Source organism: Amblyomma mixtum, chromosome 5 (assembly GCF_055824585.1).
Source record: "Amblyomma mixtum isolate Tamu chromosome 5, ASM5582458v1, whole genome shotgun sequence".
Classification (NCBI taxonomy): domain Eukaryota; kingdom Metazoa; phylum Arthropoda; class Arachnida; order Ixodida; family Ixodidae; genus Amblyomma; species Amblyomma mixtum.
The window spans coordinates 160,896,775-160,920,369 of NC_143016.1; the positions used below are offsets into that span (position 1 = coordinate 160,896,775).

The window sequence follows — 23,595 nt, forward strand, 5'->3', positions numbered from 1 at the left end:
TAATATGGAGGGTTAATTTAGTAAAGCCAAGACATTTAAGCATGCAGTCATTCTTAACTTTTTATTTTGTTCAGAAAATTAGTTTAGATTAGTTTAGATAGTTTAGTTATTAATAATGCTGACAGGAGGGAGCAGGTCTCTTGCATTAGCGGTTACTGCAACAGCATGGGCAACCATGGTCAGTAACAAAACAAATAAAGAGAAGCTCGCGCGTAGACCTCCTGGCGCTCGTTTTCGAACTCGTTGTTGAGTGCGTTCAGGAACTGGAGTTGCTGAAAATGGACGAACAGCTGGCTTGCTTCGACCCGCCGGACTTATTGTTTTTGTTTAAGGCCCACAAGGACTGCGCGGGGTGCAGTTCGGCGCGAATGTTTTTTGAGCCAGGAACGCCACGCCTCAAGGCTCTTCAGTTGACGCTCGGATGGACAGACCGGACGGCCGAGATCTCCAACTATTTAAATTCCAGCAGCAGTAACCTGGAACTTTCAGACCGTATAGTGGAGATCCTGACTGATATCAGGCCGAAAAGCGTCAGGACGTACCGGGCATTCGTCGCAGGCACTGCCACTCGCCAGGTATGACATGTTAAGAGTACAGCGCCTTCGTTCATTTCGCCTACGATCCTTTCGGTACACGGCGCAATGGCAGACACGCCAAAAGGTTATTGCGCTGGCTTTTCAAGAGAAAAGGCTCTCTAATGCAGTTTAAAAGGCTCTTTCCTTGTTGGCGTTGCATAACCCTCCTCGCAGCGCCGCCCCTCCTCCTCCGCTCTAAGAGAGTGTTCGTCGTATTTTCCCGTTTTCGTTTGTTTTTTGACAGTGAAAGCGCTCAAAAAGACAAGGACGCCAGAAAAAGGAGACATACAAAGCGCTTACTTTCAACTGATTTTATTTCATGCGAAAAACAATTTTATACTCATGGTAATCACCTGCGCATGCTTACAAGAACAGTACCAACGAGTGATAGCTGGCACGTTCTTTCAGACAACCGGCATTTCCGATGTAAGATAGGACATCTCTTTATCCGACAACAAAATTGATGGAGCGCTTATGCAATCATCGCCCGCCCGTGCTATCTCAAGAGCCTAAACAATCTCTCTCGTTATTTGACATCTACTTTTAAAAAGTATCTTACACCTGTGAAAATCGGGACGGCAGCCTTCCTTGCTTTTCCATTTGCACTTCAGACAATGGATACTCAAGTGCCCACCTCTTTTGTTTTCCACGTTGTAACTATGCTCTCCTAACCTCTCATTTATGCATCTTCCCGTCTGTCCTATATAATATTTGCCACATGTCAAGGGCACCCTGTACACGACACTTTCTACGCATCTTACAAATGGCTTTTGGTGCCTGATTGTGCAAGCAGCCTTTCCCTGGTTTCCAGAAGTGTTTTTCTTGCATAGGGCGCTCAACTTATTCGGGGCTGAAAACAAAATGTTTACATTTACCCTGTTGCCAATTTTTCTCAGGTTGTGTGATAGCCTATGCTTATGTGAAATAACAGCCAATTTTCTTTTGTCAGTTGTCTTATCCTGCTCTTGCTGGGTCATAGTTTTCCTTTTTTTCTTCCTGACAAGTCCTTCGGCCACTGATACCAGCAAGAGAAGCGGATAACCCGCGTCTTGCAACCTTTTTGATTGCAGAAACAGGCTCTCCTCAGTCACGTGAGGGCATGACTTTTTTAGACAGTTTAGAAACCCTAAACAAGCTATGTTTCGTTTTATGAGCTTGGAATGCGCAGAAGTGAAAGGCAAAGGCATTTTTCCTTCCCTAGGATGATAACTCCAGCATGTGTGATCTTCTAAAAACTTTAACCTGATGTCAAGAAAACGTACGCTATTGTTTTCAGGAAGCTCATGTGTGACAACCAGTGGAGATAAGCAGTCTGAAAAATGTTCTAAAATACGTCCCACGGCCTCATCGAGGGGGATACAAGTGGTGTCTGAAAATATTAAAAAATCGTCAACAAAACGAAAGACCTTAAGCACTCCTAGTGCTTCAAACCGGGCAAAAAGCCTTTGGTCACATTCAGCTAAAAAGATATCACTTAAAATAGGGACGTTAAACCCCATAAACCAAACCAACCAACCTTGTTTTTGTAAAAACAGGTCATCGTCCCACTTAATGAATGTAGATTTAAGATAGGTGCTTAACAGCTCCAAAAAACCCCCAACGCTCTCACCCACAGAATTCTGGAAGGCAACGACACCAGCTTTCTCAATACATCCTTCTACACACTGTAGCAAACAATTTTGGGGGAGCGAATAATACAAATCTTTTATGTCGACTGAGAAAGCAACCAGATTCTTTCTTTCAGTTTTTTGAAGAAAGGAAATCACACTTTCTGAATTTTTATCAAGAAGGGATCATCAACAACTATTTCCTTTAGACTTTTTTGCAGAAAATCAGAGACTGACTTTTGCCGAGTACCCGCTTCCGAAACAATAATTCTTAAAGGACGATGATTGCGTAAGCGCTCCATCAATTTTGTTGTCGGATAAAGAGATGTCCTATCTTACATCGGAAATGCCGGTTCCTGAAAGAACGTGCCAGCTATCACTCGTTGGTACTGTTCTTGTAAGCATGCGCAGGTGATTACCATGAGTATAAAGTTGTTTTTCGCATGAAATAAAATCAGTTGAAAGTAAGCGCTTTGTATGTCTTTCCTTTTCTGTAATCCTTGTCCTTTTGAGCGCTTTCACTGTCAAAATGGAAAACTAACTCGCCCACTCAATTTCATTATTCCATTATTCGTTTGTTTACTGGATGTTTCTATTGCACTGATCTGTGCACCTTGTTTGAATTATTCGTAGCGGCGACTTAAAAATTGTGTGCAGTTTACCTACTGCTTGCCACTGTCCTAGAAGGAATGAATCCAGCTCTCAAAAAGTCTACAGAGAGAATACTGATGCTGCATCTAGTTTGTTTCATTCCTGCTGCATTTCCTGAAAGCGTAAATTAATTTCTTGCCTTTTCCCTCGAATGCCAAATACAACACTTATCCGGCAATCCCTGAACGTGGTAACATTTGCGCGGTATCAGTGTTCAACGTGGGAAAGCCCATGTCGTCGCAATGAATAATTCAAACAAGGTGCACAGATCAGTGCAATAGAGACATCCAGTAAGCAAACGAAAACAGGAAAATACAACGAACACACTCTCAGAGCGGATGAGGAGGGGTGGCGCTGCGAGGAGGGTTATGCAACGCCAACGAGGAAAGAGCCGTTCAAAAAATGGTTGTGATGGCTCGTTTGGTGTGTGTATTAGCACTGCATGGGCCGTAATTATTGGCCCACTACCCTTTACTGTTACCTGCCCTAGCCCGACCTGGTATCTCTAATACATGCCTGTGCCCAGCCCGAACTTGAAAAAGCGTATAAAGCTGGGCTAGTTGGTTGCTAGTACAATTGTGAGACATTCCCGCGGCGAAAAACGACACGGACGAAGGTAGCGGAGACAGGACGAACGCCGGTACTAGAAAGTATGTCATTAAGCGTAGAAAGCTGGGCTAGTTGGTTGCTAGTAGCCCAGCTTTCTACGCTTAACGACACACTTTCTAGTACCTGCGTTCGTCCTGTCTTCCTCTGCCTTTGTGCGTGTCATTTTTCGCCGCTGGAATGCTTGAAAAAGCTCTGGCCCGGCCCGACAAGTACGCAGGCCCGGCTCGGGTCCGAAACAACACAAACTTCAACACAGCATCTCTTCTCCATTTTTTGTAGTCTTTTCTCAAGCGATAATTGTTTTGTGCTTCCCTTGCCTCAAAGAACGACCAATCCATATCTCCCTGTACAGCTTCGCTTGTTGTCTTTCCATGGGCCCCTAAAGCTAATCTGCCTACATTTCTTTGGTTTATCTCAGAAGTCAGTCTCGGGACCGTTACACCCTTCCACAGTCCTCGTATTACTTACTCATATCTGTTGTATCCACAGAGTTCTTGGGGCAGTGATGGCATAGATGTAGAGCACCCGCCTTCTGTGCAAGAAGACCGCAGTCCTAGTGCCACGCAGTTCTCCACCAGAAAAAGAAAAAAGGAATCAATGTGTCTATGGAATTGCATAACCAGCCCTGGGTGGGGTCTAATCCCGATGACCAGAACCAACAACATAGTCCCTCACAAAAACAGGATTTGGCCACCCTGGTGTACTACTTGACCACAGCCTTCTATGAACAATCCAGTCAACCAATCAACCCTCAGACCTCAGCAGCGGCAGAGCAGCTGACGAAGGCAGCAGTGAGACCTGTGACACAGTGAAGGGTGCTAAGAATCGCTGGCTCCGGACAGGCTGCCATTGGAAACTGAACATGGCAACGTTTAACGTAAGAACCTTATCCAGTGAGGCTAGTCTAGCACTGCTGTTGGAGTAATCAGCAGGTATTAAATGGGATTTCATAGGGCTGAGTGAGGTTAGCAGGACAGATGAAGCATATACAGTGTTAAAGGGCGGGCACCTACTATAGGCCTGTTTACATGAACTCGATAGAGTCGAGTCGAGTTAGCTTGTCGAGTAAAAAACCAGTTGTCGGGTTCATGTAAACGTTGTCGGGTCGAGTGAAGTAACCGGCAGAGTGAGTCGAGTTAACTCGCCTGCAGGGGGTAGGTTAACTCGCTTGACCCGCCTTTCTAAAAGCATGGAGTCGAAGAGTCGGGTTATCAGGAGGGGAGAGGATAAATGCGAACCTGTTTTTCGTCTGCGCCGTCACGCCTCCGAGGCAGCGGCGCTGTGCCATCATCTCAGAGGTTGCCACTGCCCTCTCCCGCTTGCGCTGTTTGACGCTTGGGGTCGCTGGAGTTGAAGCGGTCTCGACTCGCTAAAATCGAGTTCATGTAAACACGCAGTGGTCGAGTTTGGCTGACCTTGTTGAACTCGATTCCCTGACTCGACCCGCCGCTGTCGGGTTCATGTAAACGAGGCTTATGCTATCTTGGATTAGTGGACAGACGAGAACTAGGCGTGGAATTCCTCATCAGTCAGAGTATAGCCAGCAACATAGAGAAATTCTATAGAATTAACGAGGGGGTGCCGGCTATAGTAATCGGGCTTAATAAAAGGTCCAAGCTGAAGTGGTACAGGCCTGCACGCCTACATCTGGCTGTGATGGCCAGATCTTAGAAGGCTCCGTTTAGGACATGGAATCAGCAATGAGCAAAGTAAAAACGCAGTACACTGTACTGAAAGGCGACTTCAATGTCAACGTAGCGAAGAAGCAGGCTGGAGGCCGGGCAGTAGGAGACTATGGTGTTGGCTCTAGGAATAGCAGGAGGGAGTTATTAGTAGAGTTCACAGAAAGAAATAATTTACGGATCATGAATGCCTTCTTTCGAAAACAAACAAACCGATAGTGGACGCGGAAGAGCACCAATGGTGAGACTAAAATGAAATGACTTCATACTATGCGTGCAACCTGGTGTCATGTAGGATGTGGAGGTCCTCGGAAAGGTGTACCAACCCTATGACGGTAAGGTCTTGTAGTAGACTAGACTTGAAGGGAAGAAAGTAGTGAAGCATAAGCTCATTAATGAGTTAGCGGTTAGAGGGAAAATAGAGACATTCAGGATATCATTGCAGAACAGGTATTCTGGTTTAACCGAGGACGACGACCTTAATGTTCAAGCACTGAGCAATAATCTCACAGCTATCATTACGGAATACGCAGTAGACGTAAGTGGTAGGTTGGTACTGGCAAGCTATCTCAGGAGATGAAAGATTTGATTAAGAAATGCCAAAGCATGAAGGCATCTAACCCCACAGACAGAATAGAACTGTCAGAGCTATCAAAGTTAATCAGTAAGTGCAAGGAAGCCGACATAAGGGAATTTAATATAGAGAGACTCAAGCATGCTCTAAAGAATGGAGGTAGCCTAAAAGTGATGAAGAAATTAGGCACAGGCAAAAACCATATGTATTCATGAAGAGGCAGAGAGGGCAATGTCATTAGCAATATGAATAAGGTAGAGTAGCCGAAGAGTTCTACACAAATCTGTACAGTAGCCAATGTAATCAGGACGTTGATGTCAGAGGCAGTAGAGCAGAGCACTGCAACATTCCGCCAGTAACGAAAAAGGAAGTAAAGAAAGCTTTAGGATTAATGGAAAGGGGGAAAGTAGCTGGTGAGAATCAGGTAACAGCAGATCTGTTGAAGGACAGAGGGGAAATTGTGCTCGAAAAACCAGCCACCCTGTATACGCTATCCCTTATGACCTAAAGCATACCAGAAGCTTAGATGAACGCTAACATCATCTTAATCATTAAAAAGGAGACATCAAGGACTTGAAAAATTACAGACCGATCAGCTTACTGTCCATTTCTTATAAAATCTTTACTTAGGTAATCACTAATAGAGTTAGGACAACCCTAGACTTCAATCAACCAAATGATCAGGTTGGCTTTCGTAAAGGGTACTCGACAATAGACCGTATTCACACTATCAGGTGGTAGAGAAATGTGTGCCTTACCCATACCCTATATATTGCCTTTATAGATTACGAGAAAGCATTTGACTGAGTCGAAACTGCAGCAGTCATGCAGACATTGCGGAATCAGGGTGTAGAGGAGCTGTATGTAAAAATACCGGAAGATATCTATAGCGGGTGCAAAGCTACCATAGCCCTCCAAAAAGTCAAAAATAAATTTCAATAAGAAAGGGCGTCAGCCAGGGAGACACAATCTCGCCAATGCTATTCACTGCTTGTTTACAGGAGGTATTCAGAGGCCTGGATTGGGAACAGTTGGGGATAAGAGTTAATGGAGAATACCTTAGTAATCTCTGATTTGCTGATAACATTGCCTTGCTAAGTCACTCAGGACATGAACTGCAAAGCATGATCAATCAGTTGGACAGGCAGGGCAGTACTGTGAGTCTAAAAATTAACATTCAGAAACCAAAGTAAGTTTCAACAGTCTCGAAAGAGAACAGCAGTTTACAATTTGTAGCAAAGTGCTGGAAGTGGTAAGAGAATATGTTTACTTAGTGCAGGTAGTGATTGCAGACCTGGATCACGAGAGTGAAATAACTAGAAGAATAAGAATGGGGTGTAGCACATTTGGTAGGTTCTCCCAGATCATGAACGGCAGTTTACCAATATCACTCGAGAGAAAAGTATAAAATAGCTGTATCTTACCGGTACTCACCTATAGGGCAGAAACGTAGTGGCTAACGAAAAGGCTAGCGAAATTTACATTAAGGGCACCGTAGTTAGCTATGTAAAGAAATATGATAGGTGTAATGTTAAGAGACAAGAAGGAGGCAGAGTGGGTGAGGGAACGAAGGTGGGTTAATGACATCCTAGTCAAAATCAAGAGGAAGAAATTTGCTTGGGCAGGGCATGTAATACGAAGGCAGTATAACCGATGGTCCTTAATGGTAACAGACTGGATTCCATGAGAAGGCAAGCGTAGCAGGGGACGGCAGAAGGTTAGGTAGGTGGATGAGATAAAGAAGTTTGCGAGGATAGGTTGGTTGCAGCTGGCACAGGACAGGGTTAAATGTAGAGATACGGGAGAGGCCTCTGCAGTGGGCATAGTCAGGCTGATGATGATGATGAGTGCTCTGTGCATAATTAAGATCGCATTCCTCTTTCCTTTCGCCTTGAAATGTTCTTCATTGGTCTTTAAATATTCCCTTTCTTCATCAGTTCACACCCCCGCATATTTGTACTTCTCTGCGCACGGTATTGCACACTCCTGTCTCGACACTTTTCCCGTTGTGATATCGTTAAATACCATAACGGCCGATTTTTGAATACTGAATTCAAATCCAATATTTGCTGCTTCCTTTCCACAGATATCCGAGAGGAGTTGCAGCTCGCTTTGGCTATCTGAAAAAAAGGAGCACATCATTTGTGTACGCTAAACCCACAAGACATTGGGCTATTGTTTGTCCTTGTCTGCTATGCGCTTAATAAATCCAGCTCTACTCTCCTCTAGCCTGTGTTTCATCTTTACTATATAAATCCTGAACAACAATGACAACAAAGGGCACCCTTATCTCATGCCTTTTTCTGTGTTCACTTTCTTTGTACTAATTTGCCCCTTGCTGGTTTATTTGTACTGTAATATCCTTGTATACCGCCTTTGTAAGCTCTATTACTTCGGCATCTGGCCCCGCTTCTATTAGGAAGTCCCACAGGACTTCCAGGCTTGCATTGTCATATGCACCTTTTATGTCTAGGAAACCCAACCATAGCAGCATGCCTTGTGTCATAGCTACTCCAATACACTGTGTTACTACAAACAGATTGTCCTCCAAATGTCTGTCTGCCTAAAACCATTGTGCGGTTCTCCCACTAATCCATTTTTATCTATCCATGTTTGCAGATTAGCTTTAATAGCCTGCATCACAAGCCTGTACGTAACTTTTGTTGTCATGATTGGTCTGTATGAGTCAGTCCTTGCTTTCTCTCCTTTACATTTGTAAATTAAACTTAACCTGCTGTGCAGCCAATCTTCTGGCACCTGCCTACTCTGGAACACTTGCTCTATAGCTTTGAACAATGGCCCCAGCTCAGTAATCAACCTTATTGGAATTGCATCAGGACTGGTTTCTGTACTCTTAAGAATCGTTTCCAGCGCTCTCCTCCAGTGCAGGCTCTTCAAGTTTAACTTTTTGTCTGCCATCTTCGGTGTTGCAACATCGGTTGGCTTAGAGAGCATCACTCTATTTACTTTAAAATTCTCGCGAATTACAACATCGATGAGGTCCAAAGACGCTCTCTTTTAGATTGTTGCCTTCCTCATCCTGTATAAAATCGTGGATGTGTTCGGTCTTCCTACCTAAGCGATTGACATGGTTCCAAAATTTCTTCGGAATTTTCTATTCTTTTTTCTCGCCTCCGTCACCCAAAGAGCAATATCCGCTTTAATTTTCGAGTCTATGAGTTCATGGACATGAAAGTTTCGTTGTCGGTACATGTCCCATTTTCTGTCCACCTTCTCCAGACTTTCCCCGGCCCTCTTCGCTGCTCCGTGCTCCCTCGATGCCCGTCTCCCGAGTTCAGTTGCATGTTTAATTTCTGTATTCCGCCAACTTCAAGGCCTCTTTCTGCCTTTCCAGTAGTTCTTTTGTTTAGCCCTTCCCATGTCTTCCCTGGTTAAGCCAATTAGTTCATCATACCCCCCTCTTTTGTTGTGAATTGCACTACTTCTTTCTCGTTCCGCTATGTCTGCCACTTATCTGCTGGTCAAAAAGGTTTTGTCTTCATCCTGGCCTAACTCTGTTTTTCTTTCTGCATTGCCCCAGTAGAGGGTGACCCCTTTTTGGTCACTGCCTAAACTGTAGAAACCCTCTTCATCTGTTTCCATTTTGTTTTTCCTTTCAGAAATATCTTCAGTGACAGTGCTGTCGTTAATGCTTGAATATTGGTTTTCCGATTCCCGTGTTACGTGCCCCTCACTTTTGTCTTCTCTACTAACTGTGATGAGGTCATGTTCTTTACTTAGGTCTAATAACAGTTTGCCATTGTAGTCAACGTTCCCATCGAGTTCATGTCTTTTTTATGGGGTCTAATGTCCCAAAGTGACTCAAGCTATGAGGGATGCCGTAGTGAGGGGCTCCATATAATTGCAACTACCTGGCATAGCACAGCACACGGGCCTCTAGTATTTCGTCTCTATCGAAATTCGACCGCCGCGGCCAGGATTGAACTTGTGTCTTTCAGGTCAGCAGCCAAGCACCATAACTACTGAGTCACCAGGGCAGCTGAGTCAATGTAGTCATTCACATACTCTATCAGAATGACCTGTCCATCATTGTTAAACTAAATAAATAAAAATAAAATAAAAGTAATAATATTAAAAATAGTATTTTTAAAATAAATATCCCTCTTTCAGGGACAGTGGCGAGCAAAATGTATGTAGCTGCGGTAAACAAATGGCGATGTGTGTAAAATGTGCCACTTCCAAAAAAATCTTGTCCCAGATGAATTATCTATTGCTGATCCAGTAATATTGGGACATATACAGCCTTGCAGTCACAAAAATAAAAAAAGCATAGAGTGATATGGCAACTTAATCTGGTGAGGTAAGTTACTTACCTATGAAATAAATATCCAGCATCGATATTATTGAAAATCAAAAATGATATATATCATGCTTCCTTGATGACTGAATGTGCTACATGTCCGCCGTGGTGGCTCAGGGGTTACGGCGCTCGGCTGCTGACGTGAAAGACACGGGTTCAGTCCCAGCCGTGGTGGCTGAATTTCGATGGAGGCGGAATTCCAGAGGCCCATGTACTGTGCGATATGAGTGCACGTTAAAGAACCCCAGGTGGTTGAAATTTCCGGAGCCCTTCACTACGGCGTCTCTCATAGCCTCCTGACAAGTTAGCCAACTGCTGAGCAGCCGGGCAATAGAAGAGGCAATGGGCAAGGTCCGCATAGTTACAGGGGCAGTTGGGACAGGAAGGGTCCGAGCGATAGCGATAGAGAAAGAGGCGAGACGGGGTGATGATTGTATTCATTTGAACGTGCCGAAGAAGGCGAGCCTCCGGCACTGTGAGTGATGGATGAGGGGGAGGGTAAAGGCGTTTGTCGAGGTGGAGCTCGAGGTAGACCTGCTTTATAATACTCACTTTAAGCTTATGCGCGTTTGTTAAGTTGTAAAGAGAATTTAGAAAAAAGAAATCCAGTTTTTTATAGCAACATACCTCCTACGTGGTCCTTTTTTTCTGCCATTTAAGGGGGAACACTACCCTAAAAAGTGAGCTTTGAACCGCTTGCTCGATTTCATTGACGCTTGCGAATATCACTGCTGGCACCACCTCTGCCAAATTTTATTATTCAGCGGGGGGCTTGTCTTGACCATTGTAGTGCTTAAAATAAAATGGGATGATTTTGAATCATGTGGGTCTATTTTTCTCATCTCCTGTTTCTTCAGTCAACTGTCACCTTAGAAAAACTATCATTCCAATATTACTTAATAGTATTGGTATTGTAGGAGGTTTTCTGGAGCGAAATTTCACGAGGAACACAACTGTGCACTCAGTTTGTCATTTTTTTTTTCTTTTTCACACTAAAAAATGACTTTTAAAAAAATTGATGCAAAATGAAAATGCAATGTCATTCTTTATATGGTATCATTGTTTAGAATATAAGAAAACTAAGCAAAGTAGTTCCACAGTTGTGTGCTCTGGACATTCCCAATGCCGCATAACACAAAAAATTGGAAAAATTGCCCTTATTTTTCAAACACGTTTTCCTAAGCAAGCATAGTCATCCTTGGCATAAAGGTTGCATAACGTGCTTCATACTTATTCTAGAATAACTAAATTTGGCAGAGGTGGTCACACCAGTAATATAAACTAGCCCCACTAGTTTTAATGAAATAGAGCAAGTGGTTCAAAAGTTCACTGTTTAGGGTAGTGTACCCCCTTAAAAAGCTCACGAAATATGAAAAAAACAACAACAAAACACATGACTACGCTCATGCGCTACCATATTCCAGGTGTCCCAGCCGCGCTTTGAACGAACGAACGAAACGTGCACGCCCAAGTGAGTGGCCATAACTTGGTTTGACAGGCTGCAATACGATAAAAGGTTTTAGAAATTGAGACTACCTTCAAATATGCGACTTCACTGCTTACCGTTCCTTTTTTCTTTTGTCTATGTGATGGCTGTCGATGGCCTGCCTATCACTTATCGCTGATCATGGCATGTGCTTTCCGTGCTCGGGAAGAATGTGCTGACGCACTTTCAAGACTGCTCGGACTGCGTCGATTCGATTGCTCACTTCGAGACGGTGAGCATGCAAGCCTTGTTCACTCAGGATGCGCTTGGCAGTGCTACAATACCATAGCGCAAGTATGCGATCACGTGGTTTTTTTTAAAAATATTTCGCGGGTTTTCTTTAACTGCTGAAAAAAGGACCACATAAAAGATAAGTTGCTACAAAAAACTGGATCTATTGTTTCCGTCCGCAACTTCATGAAAAACTTGTTGGTCTAAAATAAATGTTTGAAAAGCTGTATAATTAATCTAAAGTAATTATCTTAATCAACAGGTCTCTTTGAACCAGTTAGAACTTAATGGCAAAAAAAAAACAAAGTTCATGCTTTTTCATGCAGAGAATATGACAGTAGATTACCATAAATCTCTTTTACAGTTGCTTTCCGTTGCAAATTGTAGATAATCATTCCCTTCTTGGCGTTGCCTTTTAGTCTAGCTTCAGCTGGCCAGGTCATGTACCGAGCGTACGTGTAAAAATAGCTAAATCCATTGACCCTTGTGGCTAAAAAAAAAAAAAAGATTAATTTTCATTGGTTCAGACTCACCTGATCTGTTGTGTATTAGTATGGGGAGCTGCACTGACACAGACAGGCTTTCGAGGTTGCAAAGGAGGGTAGTTCGAACACTTCAGTCTCCGAAGGCATGCATGACTGCCACAGCGTTCATTCATAGACATATTCCAGTATTCAGCAATGTTTGCAGGTTTTATTTATTTATTTATTTATTTACAATACCCCTAAGGGCCCTCGTGCGAGGGTATTACATGGGGGGGGGGGCGATACAATCATAAAAATATGGCACAGGAATTTGAACAAAATACACGTAATAATGAATTAAAACTAGTAACGTACACAAATAATAACAACAAACAACGCAGAATAAAATACTCAGTAAATGCACATAATACAACAAAAATACCAAATCTGTTAGTCCATGGTTTGCTTTAACGAATGCTGAAACGATTGTGGGTTAACCTCAATAGCTATGTGTGATGGCAAGTTATTCCAATCTATTATAGTGCGAGGAATGAATGATTTCGCGTAGAGCAATGAATGGCATGTGATGCGTTTTATTTTGTTAACGTGGTCACGGCGAGGAAAGACTGCAGGGTGTGGCAAAAAGAAGTCGTCGTGGAGGGTGGGATGGTGATACAGTTTGTGAAGCAAGGTTAGGCGAGCGAAATGGCGTCGACATGATAGCGGTTCCAACTCGGCACATTGTTTTAATGCTGTGACACTGGTGAAGCGTGAATAATCTGAAAAGATGAAGCGAACAGCACGGTTTTGCAGGGATTCAAGGTTGTTTATGATGTAAGCTTGATGAGGGTCCCATATGGCAGAAGCATACTCAACTTTTGGGCGGATTAGCGTGATGTAAGCAAGTTTTTTTAAATCTGAAGGCGCGTGTTTGAGATTATGCCTAAGAAGGCCTAGTGCGCGATTTGCTGACGCTAAGATTGTGTTAATATGGTAATGCCAAGTTAGGTCAGACTGAAAGTGAACTCCTAGGTACTTGTAAGTTGTTGTAAGTTCAACTGTATCGTTATTGAGGAAGTAGGTTGTAGCAGTTCGAGTGGAACGGTTAGTAAACGACATTAACTTTGTTTTAGATGCATTTAGAGACATTAGCCAGGAAGAACACCAAGCCGTTACAGCGTCAAGATCAGTTTGAAGTGAATGGCGGTCGGTTTCATTAGTAATATTACGATATATTACACAATCATCCGCGAATAACCTAATTTGAGACGATACACACTTGGGTAGATCGTTAATAAAAATTAAAAAAAGCAGAGGGCCAAGTACACTGTGTGCATATTCCAGAAAGTTAAAACTGAATACAATGCATTTATGGCTAAATATTACAGCAGAAATGCACGTCGTTACTTACACACAATTTCCATTATTATGGAGATTCCATGGACTAATTATGATAAACAAAAGACTGACCATCAGATCATGCTCCTATGCAACAAATATCCAAGCATAATTAAAGCAGCAAAAACTGCTTTCACAGCTCAAAACTTCAAATATAAAATGAGTCTTTCTTTTCCTCACTGCATGGTAGCAGTGCATTTGATTAGATTGACATCTATGTCATTTTTTGATATAATAATTTATCTATCTTGAAGTTTGTGCATATAATTCCTTTTCAGACACTAGTCTGGACAAGCCAAATTATTTGTCAGCTTGCATTCTACCTTGTATTTCTCCACAAACAATAGGCTGGTTGTAAGCTTCATTTTGTATAACATATCCTCATTTGTCTTTGTTGTGTAGTGTATATGAAGTCTCTAATTTTGTCTTGCATTGATACATATATATTCATATTCATTTTTTATGAGCTTGAACTGAAACTCATTTTGTCTTCTATGTGTGCCATATTTTCTTATTGAACTCTGGATACAGTTATTACGAATGTTTCTAAATGCTTATTCAAACTGTTCATTCTACTGAAAGCATGCATTATATATTGTTTGTGTTGGTACATCACTGCCGCTGTGCCCTGTGGGGTGAGGACGTAGTCAGGAGGCCTATGCCCTCCTTTAGTCCTGCCTCACAAGCAATACCTGTGTGTTGCCAAAGAAACAATAAAGAAAAGGAGCCGATTTTAAAATACTCTAAGGAGCAGCACATGGCAGGAAACAATATGTCGTTGGCATCACCTAGCTCCGGTGTGCCACTTTTTTAAATCTTTGATTCAAGTTACCTGAAACACCCTAGCTATATACATACGCATAGTTTGGTTGATGGTTTATGGGGGTTTAACGTCCCAACTCGACTCAGGCTATGAAGGATGCTGTAGTGAAGGGCTCCGGAAATTTCGACCACCTAGAGTTCTTTAACGTGCACAGACATTGCACAGTGCACGGGCCTCTAGAATTTCGCCTGCATCGAAATTCGACGTGGCTGGGATCGAACCCACGTCTTTTGGGTGAGCAGCCAAGTGCCATAACCACTGAGCCATCACGGCAGCTCCATATGCATAGTTGAACCTTCAATAAATCAGTTCTGAGTAGCGCCCATGTTCATAGTCTTTTTTTCTGTGGTTCTGCCCTTTGCGCTAAACGCGATGAAATGTGATGTCCACCTAATTTATTCATGCGGCGGCTTCTTTCTCCACTGAGAAGCAAAGCAATAAAAGAACAAGACAAAACATAATTCAAAACTCGAAGCACACCAGCATGTTTTTTTTTTGTGCGTTCATCCTCATCCCTTTTGTGCACAATATGTGGATTTAAGAATGAGCCAACAAACCAAAACCTGAGTATTAATTAAATGCTATTCCACCGTGTAGCTCCTTGCTTTAAAGGGACAGTGAGGAGAGCTCTATTAATATATTTTTTAAAGCGAAATCCGATAGTTCGGCATTTCATGGCTTTGTTGGCACTTGGCCGGCAGCGAAAGATGCATTTATTTCTAAGAAATTTGGATTCGAAGTTGAAAAAGTTTTTCCCGCCGCTCAGATTCAAACTTGGGATTCTCCTATGACAACACAGGACTAAGTGACGTGAAACATGACATGCACATGACGTAACGCAGACTGCGTGATTTCTGACAGCCAGCAGTGCGGCCTAGCAGCAGCCGAAAAGAAAGCTACCGCCGGCCGCACGTTGAAGGCATCTATCGGCTTTGCGGCCGTCACTACCGTCGCTTCGTTTACATTTGCACCGGCGTTTTTCCAGCGTTACGATGGATCCCACTCTCGAAGTCGTCAACGAAGTTCTCGCAAATAGGCATCTTTAGCTTACCGTGTACCTTGTTACCGTTAGCGGAATACTGGGAGCCCGCCTACCCCCCGGTGAGCAGGCGCTGATTGGTCCCGATGCTGCAGGCGCACGTGTAGCTGCCGGGTACGTGGTGCCATCTGGCGATGTCAAGAAGATTTGCACATGCATTGGCTGCGCCTCAGTGATTCGTGGTCTCTCGTGTCCTAGTGTTGCTAGAACCAAACACTGTTTTGTCCTATGACGTCATCACGCTTGTAGTTGCGAGTTTGGCCTGTGGCGGCGATACCTGTATTTTGGTTCTTGCTCTTTTCTACGTTACAAGAGCTTTTTTGTCAGTATGAGTGGCATTTTTGTAATCAGGAGCTGGTATTCTGTCAATACATGCCAATTTCAATTTCTCCTCAGTGTCCCTGTAAGGGGTTAATGAATCTCTCTGATAGCAATGGTTGCAACATCATCGTAATTATGAGAGTTTGTGTGATCCAGGCAGCCTGGGAATGGCTGCACACCTGGGCAGAGTTAAAGGACAATTCTCGTCGTCACTTTTAGCCATGGGGTGGGTTAAGACTGGGAGATTTTTGTACCTATCAGCTTCCACGAAGTGGCATCTTAAATGACACATACCAACTTTCTTTATATTATTAACTCTAGGTTTTCAGAAGTAGTTGCATCGTTAAACTATCTTGCAAGATGCACACGATTGAAGCTTTACGCTTTGCAAATTGTGTAAATGAAAAGTAGTTTTTTCAGAAGTGTAGTATTACTCAGGAGACCTTTAGGAGATCTTTCCAAGGGCATTTCAGGCTGGATGCATTTGTTTGCAGTGCCCGTTTTTTTCATTTTAGCATATTGTAGTAAGCTGACAGCACTGCATTCACTGATTGGGTAACTAATTGAGCTCCAAAATTACTCACTTCTTGTTTTCTTTAGAGTGAAAGTAAAGCCCCTTTTCCACATTTCTGCTTCCAGCTGCAGAAGCGCATGTGGCAGTTCCTGCTGCAACTTGCCACAGTGGACGTGGAGCCGAGCGGTGCGGAAAGTGGCTGGGCAGTCGGCGGTGGCTCGGACTTCAGCCGCAGCAGCACAACGGACCTCTCGAAAATGTCCTTCAGGCCAGTGGTGGCATCGACTCCCATGGTGGCATCGACTCCCATGGTGGCAGCTCCTGCAGTTCTTGTAGCTCCTCCATCCGCCATACCACGAAGAAAAGCGGCGAAGTGTTTATTTCAGGGTGACGAGTGCCCTGGATCTGAGAAGGTGGACACCCTGGATGAAACAGGGAGTGCCATGAAGCAAATGGTATGTGCCCGTGGACACGGTTCTCTTCGCCTACACTCTCTCTTTGCCCTGAAACTGCAGTGGTTCTTGTGTCCATGCTGCTGCCTCCACAGAGGACAGAGCCGTGGCTTAGCTGTTAACACTGATCTGCAAGTTCACTTCCGCGCCCATTCTTCTCAGTGGAGTATCGCTACTACCTGCATTCGCTCAAAAACCTGGTGTGTGCCCGTGTGCACACGCACACACTGACAGACAGACAGGCCTGTTAGTCGAAATTTCTGGAGCCCTTCACTGCGGTGTCTCTCATAGCCTGAGTCACTGTGGGACGTTAAACCCCCATAAACCAAACCACACACGCAGAGAGACAGGCCTGTTGGTCGAAATTTCCGGAGCCCTTCACTACAGCGTCTCTCATAGCCTTAGCCGCTTTGAGACTTAAGACCCCATGAACCAAACCGCACACAAGGACAGACAGATACGCCAAGTGGTCAAAATTTCCGGAGCCCTTCACTACGGTGTCCCTCACAGCCTGAGTCACTTTGGGACGTTAAACCCCATGAACCAAATCACACAGACAGACAAACAGACAGACAGACAGACAGACAGACACACACACACGCACTGCCCACTGTGGCAGGTGGTAGCTCAATTAATGACTGTTCGAAAGAGGTTACTCGGGAAGGGCAACCTGTGTCACACAAGCCCCACCAGTGGCAGCACCTACCATCGCAGGGCAGTGGTGTGTTGCTTAACTGGTGCACCACACTGCGTCAGGGGTAGTACGAGGACTTCCAGGGATCTAAGATTGTGTGGTAGAGATTGGCCAATTCCGTTCATGTGGGTACTGACCCATTAATGCCATCGCATTATAACGTTAGGGTGGAGCTTAAGTCTGATTTTGCTGATCTTTAGCCGAAGTCTGCGTGACCTTGAAAACCGAGCCTTTAGCCAAAACCGATGTGAAAACCAAAACACTAGTGCATGAAATTCACATTTGGCTGAACTATGGTAAATTGTCCATTATATTTTTCTCTGCCAGTGCCTTCTGTCATTATGAGTTTAGATGCATAACTTACAGAGGTTGGCAGCAGCTGACTTTGCAGATCCAGCAGCAATTTCGTTTTTTTACACATTGTTTCTTAGTGATGTTATCCACAGGCTAAATTCCTGGTAGTGCACTTGACAAGGCGGCTTTATCTGCAAGAAGAGCAGTGGCAGTGTTTTTCTTGCTGTTGGTGATCGGTGCGAACGTTTGTGGGTTGCATTATATAGCAGAAAGATATATTTTTGAGATCTCTCGGAACTGTAAACCTAGATTGTACAGTTAGAAATCATTGAACTTGTGTTGGCCAGTTCGGGACATTGATGCACTCTTGAAAAATTTAAAGGTCTCCCGAGAGGCCCCCTTCTTCTTTTTGTTTTTGTCGACACCTCATGTCATCTGATTATAAATGCCTCTGGTGTCTTGCCTTCTTTTTTTCGCAGAAACTTCAAGTGCACCCCTCAGTGTTATAAGAAATGTTGTACAAAAGAATTATCAGGCTGATCTTTACAAAATGCATGTGCAACATGGGGTCCATTTGATAATGCCCTCACGAACAGGGTCGAATGAGTACAACGGCGGGCAGGTAGACTTGTAATTTAATGTTATACAGTGATGCCACATTAATAAGGTCCCCGTTAATATGGACAATTCAATTTAGACTATATCTTTGTATGCCTCATTGATATAGAAACTCTCTCTCCAAGACAGTGCACAGTGTGAAAATGTTCAAAACCCATTCAGGCCCATGTATCTTTCTCTCGTTAATAGGTATAGCAGAGAGAACAAAATCCAAACTGCCTGTAGCAGATGTTTGATTTCCTCTATTTTAAGTGCAGGACAACAGCAAAAAACAGTGTGAAAGTTTTGCCTTACGTCACGTGACAGCATTAATGGGTCCCTGTAGTGCCTGGGGTCCTCTTTGTGTATAAGTTCACAGATGCGGTCATTCTCGACTTTACATTCATAGATCGCACGAGTCGTCATAACCACTCCAGCCACAGGCGATGCACCATTGGCTCAACAGATGGCACCACCGGTAGTGTTTGGAGACACAGGTTGCCCTTTCCAAGCAGCCTCTCGTGACCAGTCATTAATTTAACTGCCACGTACCAGGGTGGGCAGTTTGCTCACAATCCAACGGGCAGGTTGTGATCACGTCACTAGGTCGCGTGACCGAGGTAGCAGGTGTGCCACCTGCTTTTTTTGCTCACAATGCCGATGCTGGGTATTGTGCAGAACGGGAGCCTTAGTGCTACTGCATTAAAACTTACTGCAGGGTGTGCTGAGTTAAAAGCCATAACCAGCATCTGTCAGCCCTCTTAGTGCAGGTATGTGCTAGAAGGTAATTTGAATACTTATAGTAGGAGATACGTCATCTCACTATGACCCGCCATCATGTGTCTGATGGACACCAGTGGCACCTCATATACTGCACAGCATTGTTATAACGTAATGGAGACTAGGGAGATGAACTTGAAGCTTTCAGGTTTTTGTGCAATTTCTCATCTCTGCTCACTACTATGCACAGGAGGAGACCTCGTCACAGTGTATTCTCTTTTAACGCTACAGTGTTTAAGGCCCTGTTCTCGAAGAAACCTGGTGTCGGCGTTGTTGGCGTTATGAGTGACAAATCACGAGCATGACTTTGGTGGGTGGTTCCCAGAGAGCAATCTAGGAGGCAGCTGGGCCACCTAGGTCACATGACCTTGTGGCATCATTTCAACCTGTCCACCGGATAGTGAGCAAACTGCCGATCGAGGAAGGTGGCAGTTAAATTAATGATTGGTGGCTCGGGAAGAGCAACCTGGGCTACACAACGCCTACCACTGGAGCACCTGTCATCACAGTGCGGTGGCACATCACTTAACCGCTGCACCACTGCACCAGGGACTCCCAGGGATCTAAGAATGTAAAGTAGGGAATGACCAATTCTTCGTATATGGGAATTAACTCGTTATGCTATTGCATCACACCCTTAAGGCGGAGCTTAAGTATGCTCTCCAATTTTCTAAACTGTGTTTTCTTCATGATCTCTCATCATAGACAACTCACTTTATGGACAGCTCTGCTCAGGAACCAAAGTATCCATATTAACAAGTCACAATTGTACCTTGTGCAGTTGTAAAAGAATACAGAGTAATACAAATGAGCCTCTCAGAGCAACCAGTAGCTTAAAAAACTAGGCTCGGCAGACTTAGCGAATGAGAGTGCAATATTTACTTTAACATCGACACACAGCAAAGTAATGCAGGAGCACGAAAATTTAGGGAGCTTAACATTGACAAGGAGCAAATCATGGGATAAGAATCAGCATGAAGCAAATAACATTTGCGTAACACATATATATTCTAGAAATGATGACGAATACAGTTTATAGCCGCCGCAATGGCTGAGTGGTTATGACATTCGGCTTCTGATCTGAAAAATAAGGGTTGGATCCATCCCAGCCGCGATGGTTGAATTTTGATGGAGGTGAAATTCTAGAGGCCCGTGTGCTGTGCAATGTCAGTGCACATTAAAGAACTCCAGGACGCCGAAATTTCCAGTGGCCTTCACTACAGCATCCCTCGTAGGTTGAGTCGCTTTGGGACGTTAAACCCCGATAAACCAATACAGTTTATAAATATTAAAGCAAGCATGTTGCAGTGAACAAATCATGTTTACTGCGCATTTCTCGATGCAATTGGGAGTACCTCATTTTGCAGATCATTGAGATTTCTCTGCACATAAACATAACGTCAAGCGCCACCATATCTTGTTGAAGGGTGTGGAACTACAAAGCGAACACTAATACGAAGGCTTCGGGGGCCTGTGTAACATATTTTAAAATCACTAAACCCAAAATGCGGTAGCACTAGTTTGCGCAGAGTCCACTAGCAAAGATGGCGAAGTGTCGAGAAAATGTTTGATTTGTACTTGATGGAGTATTGTAGGCTATATTCCTTATCTTCTTTAACAAAGAAAACATGGTTTTGCCTTAGATTAGGGAAAAAAAGCAAAAAAAAGGTGGGCCTGTATATTGATAGTAATAATAATAATAATTTTATTTCCAACATAAAATACAAAAATGATGGCGGCAGTATAAAAATAGAAAAGACTCTTCAATAAGCTTTCACCAATTTGAGGTAATGACATAGCTCTGCACTCTGTAGTCATAACTAATAGCAGGAAAATAGATGGCACCGATTTGCCATCTATTTCGGTTGTGGTAGTGATGATGGTGCTGTTGTTGGCAAAAGTGGCTGCAGTCATTTATTGCTTTCACTAATAGCAATACTGCGAATGGTTGAAATTGGAGCACATATTATCTTAATATAGTAAAAACCTCGTTTTTACGTTTCTAGTTCATAGGTTCAGAATCATGGAAATTAGAATTAAGTTGCATTATATTTCTCCCTGTTAATACGTTCCCGGATAACATGATTTTCCGGCTATTGCGCTGAAAGTTTTGGCAAATTCAGGTCGTATAGTACTGTAGCGACCCGCGCGTCCTGCAGTGGCGGAATACCAAAAAGGATGACGTGGCTGGCTCGCGCAGGAGAGAACGCTCTAGACCTCGGCCTCGGTCGGACACTGCCACCGTTGCTCTGCCCCTGTCACCTCTCAGGCAGCCTTGCAATAAACATGGCCGCGGTCGCCTCCTGGACGACCTCCACATCGACCTCTACAACGTGGTGACCCGGCGAACCACCCCTTCATCAGCGGCGTTCCAGGATGGCGTACTGGCAGGACCCAGGGTGTTGGCGTGTGGTTCGCTCAGTTCGAGGTTGCGCTGTACATGAACGGCATCACTGTCCACCCTTCCGTCAGGCTATGACGGCATCTGTCATAGCCTAAGTCGCTTTGGGACGTTAAACCCCATAAACCGCAATGGGTGAGGTGCGTTTCCAGATTCAGCGCAGTGGCTCATGGGAAAGTCGTCTGCTATGGGTACTTCCGGTTCCAAATTTCTCCCCCTGCTCACTTGCTTCGCGGCAGTTGCTGTGTTAATTTGCTTCTTACACTAATTTATTTCCACTGCAACACCACTGATTGTATTGCATCATCGCAAGAGTCGACTCTGTTCTGCTTCGTAGCGTGTTTTCGCGTGAAGTACAACCAAAGTAATTTAAACGGTCGTATCCTGTCTATGCGTATACAGTGCAATGTGTTGAGGCGCGCTGTGCGCACGGCTGCATGTATGGATAGTCTGCTTGCCCACTGGCAGCTTTTACATGATTTGAGGCAAGTACATCAATCGTTTGCTAAACTGTGCTAGCTCAGCCTTCGTTGCCTTCGTGGTGCAGAAAAAAAAACTAATATATAATGATCAACGCGTTAAACTAGTCAATCGCGCACACAGCCGACCGCCTTGCATACGCAGAACAGCCAGTCTACGCTGTCAATATTATAACCACGAGAAAACACTCGTACCTTTCGTAATTGTCATTTTCTGCGCTCAAGACGCGTTCATACGCAGCACGCGCTGATCTTACGGGGATGCAATGTCGCAGCACAAATAGATTAGCGAATAAACGATGCACGAATGGCAGGGCAATTGCTGTGCAGAATGCAGTGCGTGGGAGAAATTTGGAACCGGAAGTAGCTGACAGACGATTTTTCCATGGTTGTTTGCGTTCACTTCGGAAACGCACCTCACCTATTCTGCATATATGGGCATGTAGGCAGAACCTAAGCGAGATAGGAGTGCTTGCGTGGCGGAGATCCCTAATGTTATCGCAGTTTGCTCTTAAGGGTAGGTTATGCGTTATGTGATGGCGAAAGAACAGTATCCTTGTCTGCGAAGTGGTATGCAAACAGGACCCCGTGCCTCTGAAGGGTCACACCGTTGAGGCGGAGCTTAAGTGTCCCAAGTTTTGAAGCGAAAGCTTCAGGGACCTCGTGTTTCGATCGCCGGGTGCCTAGTTTTGACCTTCAGCTCAGTTAGAGGTCAAACCATGAAAAAGAGAAAAAGAAGTTGAATCAATATCCATGACTGGGAGTCGAACCCGCGGCTGCGTGAACAGTCCTCCTTTAACTCAGCGAGACCACTTTTTCTTTCACGGTAGTATTTATTCTACATGCTTATGTAGAATAAATACTACTATATATATATATATATATATATATATATATATACACATACATAAATATGTATGTATGTATGTATGTATGTATGTATGTATGTATGTATGTATGTATATAAGCAAACAAGGGAAGGGGAATAGGGGGCTCGTTATAAATATGAGAGAAGCCAACAGCCACAGAAACAAAGGGGCATAGGGGAATTTTAATTAATTGATTTATTTTGTGGTGTTGATCAATTTATAATATTACTGAATATGTTATCGCTTAAAGCTAATTGATTAGAAAAGCAGAAGAAAAAACAACCGCATGCCGCCGGTGGGATCTTCTGCTTTTCTAATCAATTAGCTTTAAGCGATAACATATTCAGTAATATTATAAACTGATCAACACCACAAAATAAATCAATTAATTAAAATTCCCCTATGCCCCTTGGTTTCTGTGACTGTTGGCTCTCTCATATTTATAACGAGCCCCCCATTCCCCTTTCCTTGTCTGCTTAATTGCTTAATGAGGGCGTCGGTTCTGGCAGCCTTGATGCCTTAGGAAGCATAAGAGGGTTCTCACACAGCTTCCACCCTCGCCGTTCGATGACGTTCTACGTCACATCAGCGGTAACTCAGGACGTGCTACGTCCGCCGCTTAAAGGCTCGTTCACACTTGCGAGTCGCAGATGTCGCGCGACTGTTTTGGTCGAAAAGCGACGGTCGCAAACGGTCGCCCTGGTCGAAAAGCGACAGTCGCAGGCCAGTCGCTC

General features: G+C 43.9%; 1 protein-coding gene across 1 annotated transcript in view; it reads left to right on the forward strand.

Annotated features, from left to right (window-relative positions):
• Window positions 1-205: 205 nt before the first annotated feature.
• Window positions 206-23,595, forward strand: part of LOC149344316 (uncharacterized) — a 32,620-nt gene continuing 9,230 nt past the window's right edge. The window contains exons 1-2 of the mRNA XM_089546243.1: window positions 206-575; window positions 16,421-16,750. Of these exons, the coding sequence (XP_089402369.1) occupies window positions 279-575; window positions 16,421-16,750 (627 nt within the window). The 5' untranslated portion in view covers window positions 206-278. The remainder of the gene's footprint in view (window positions 576-16,420; window positions 16,751-23,595) is intronic.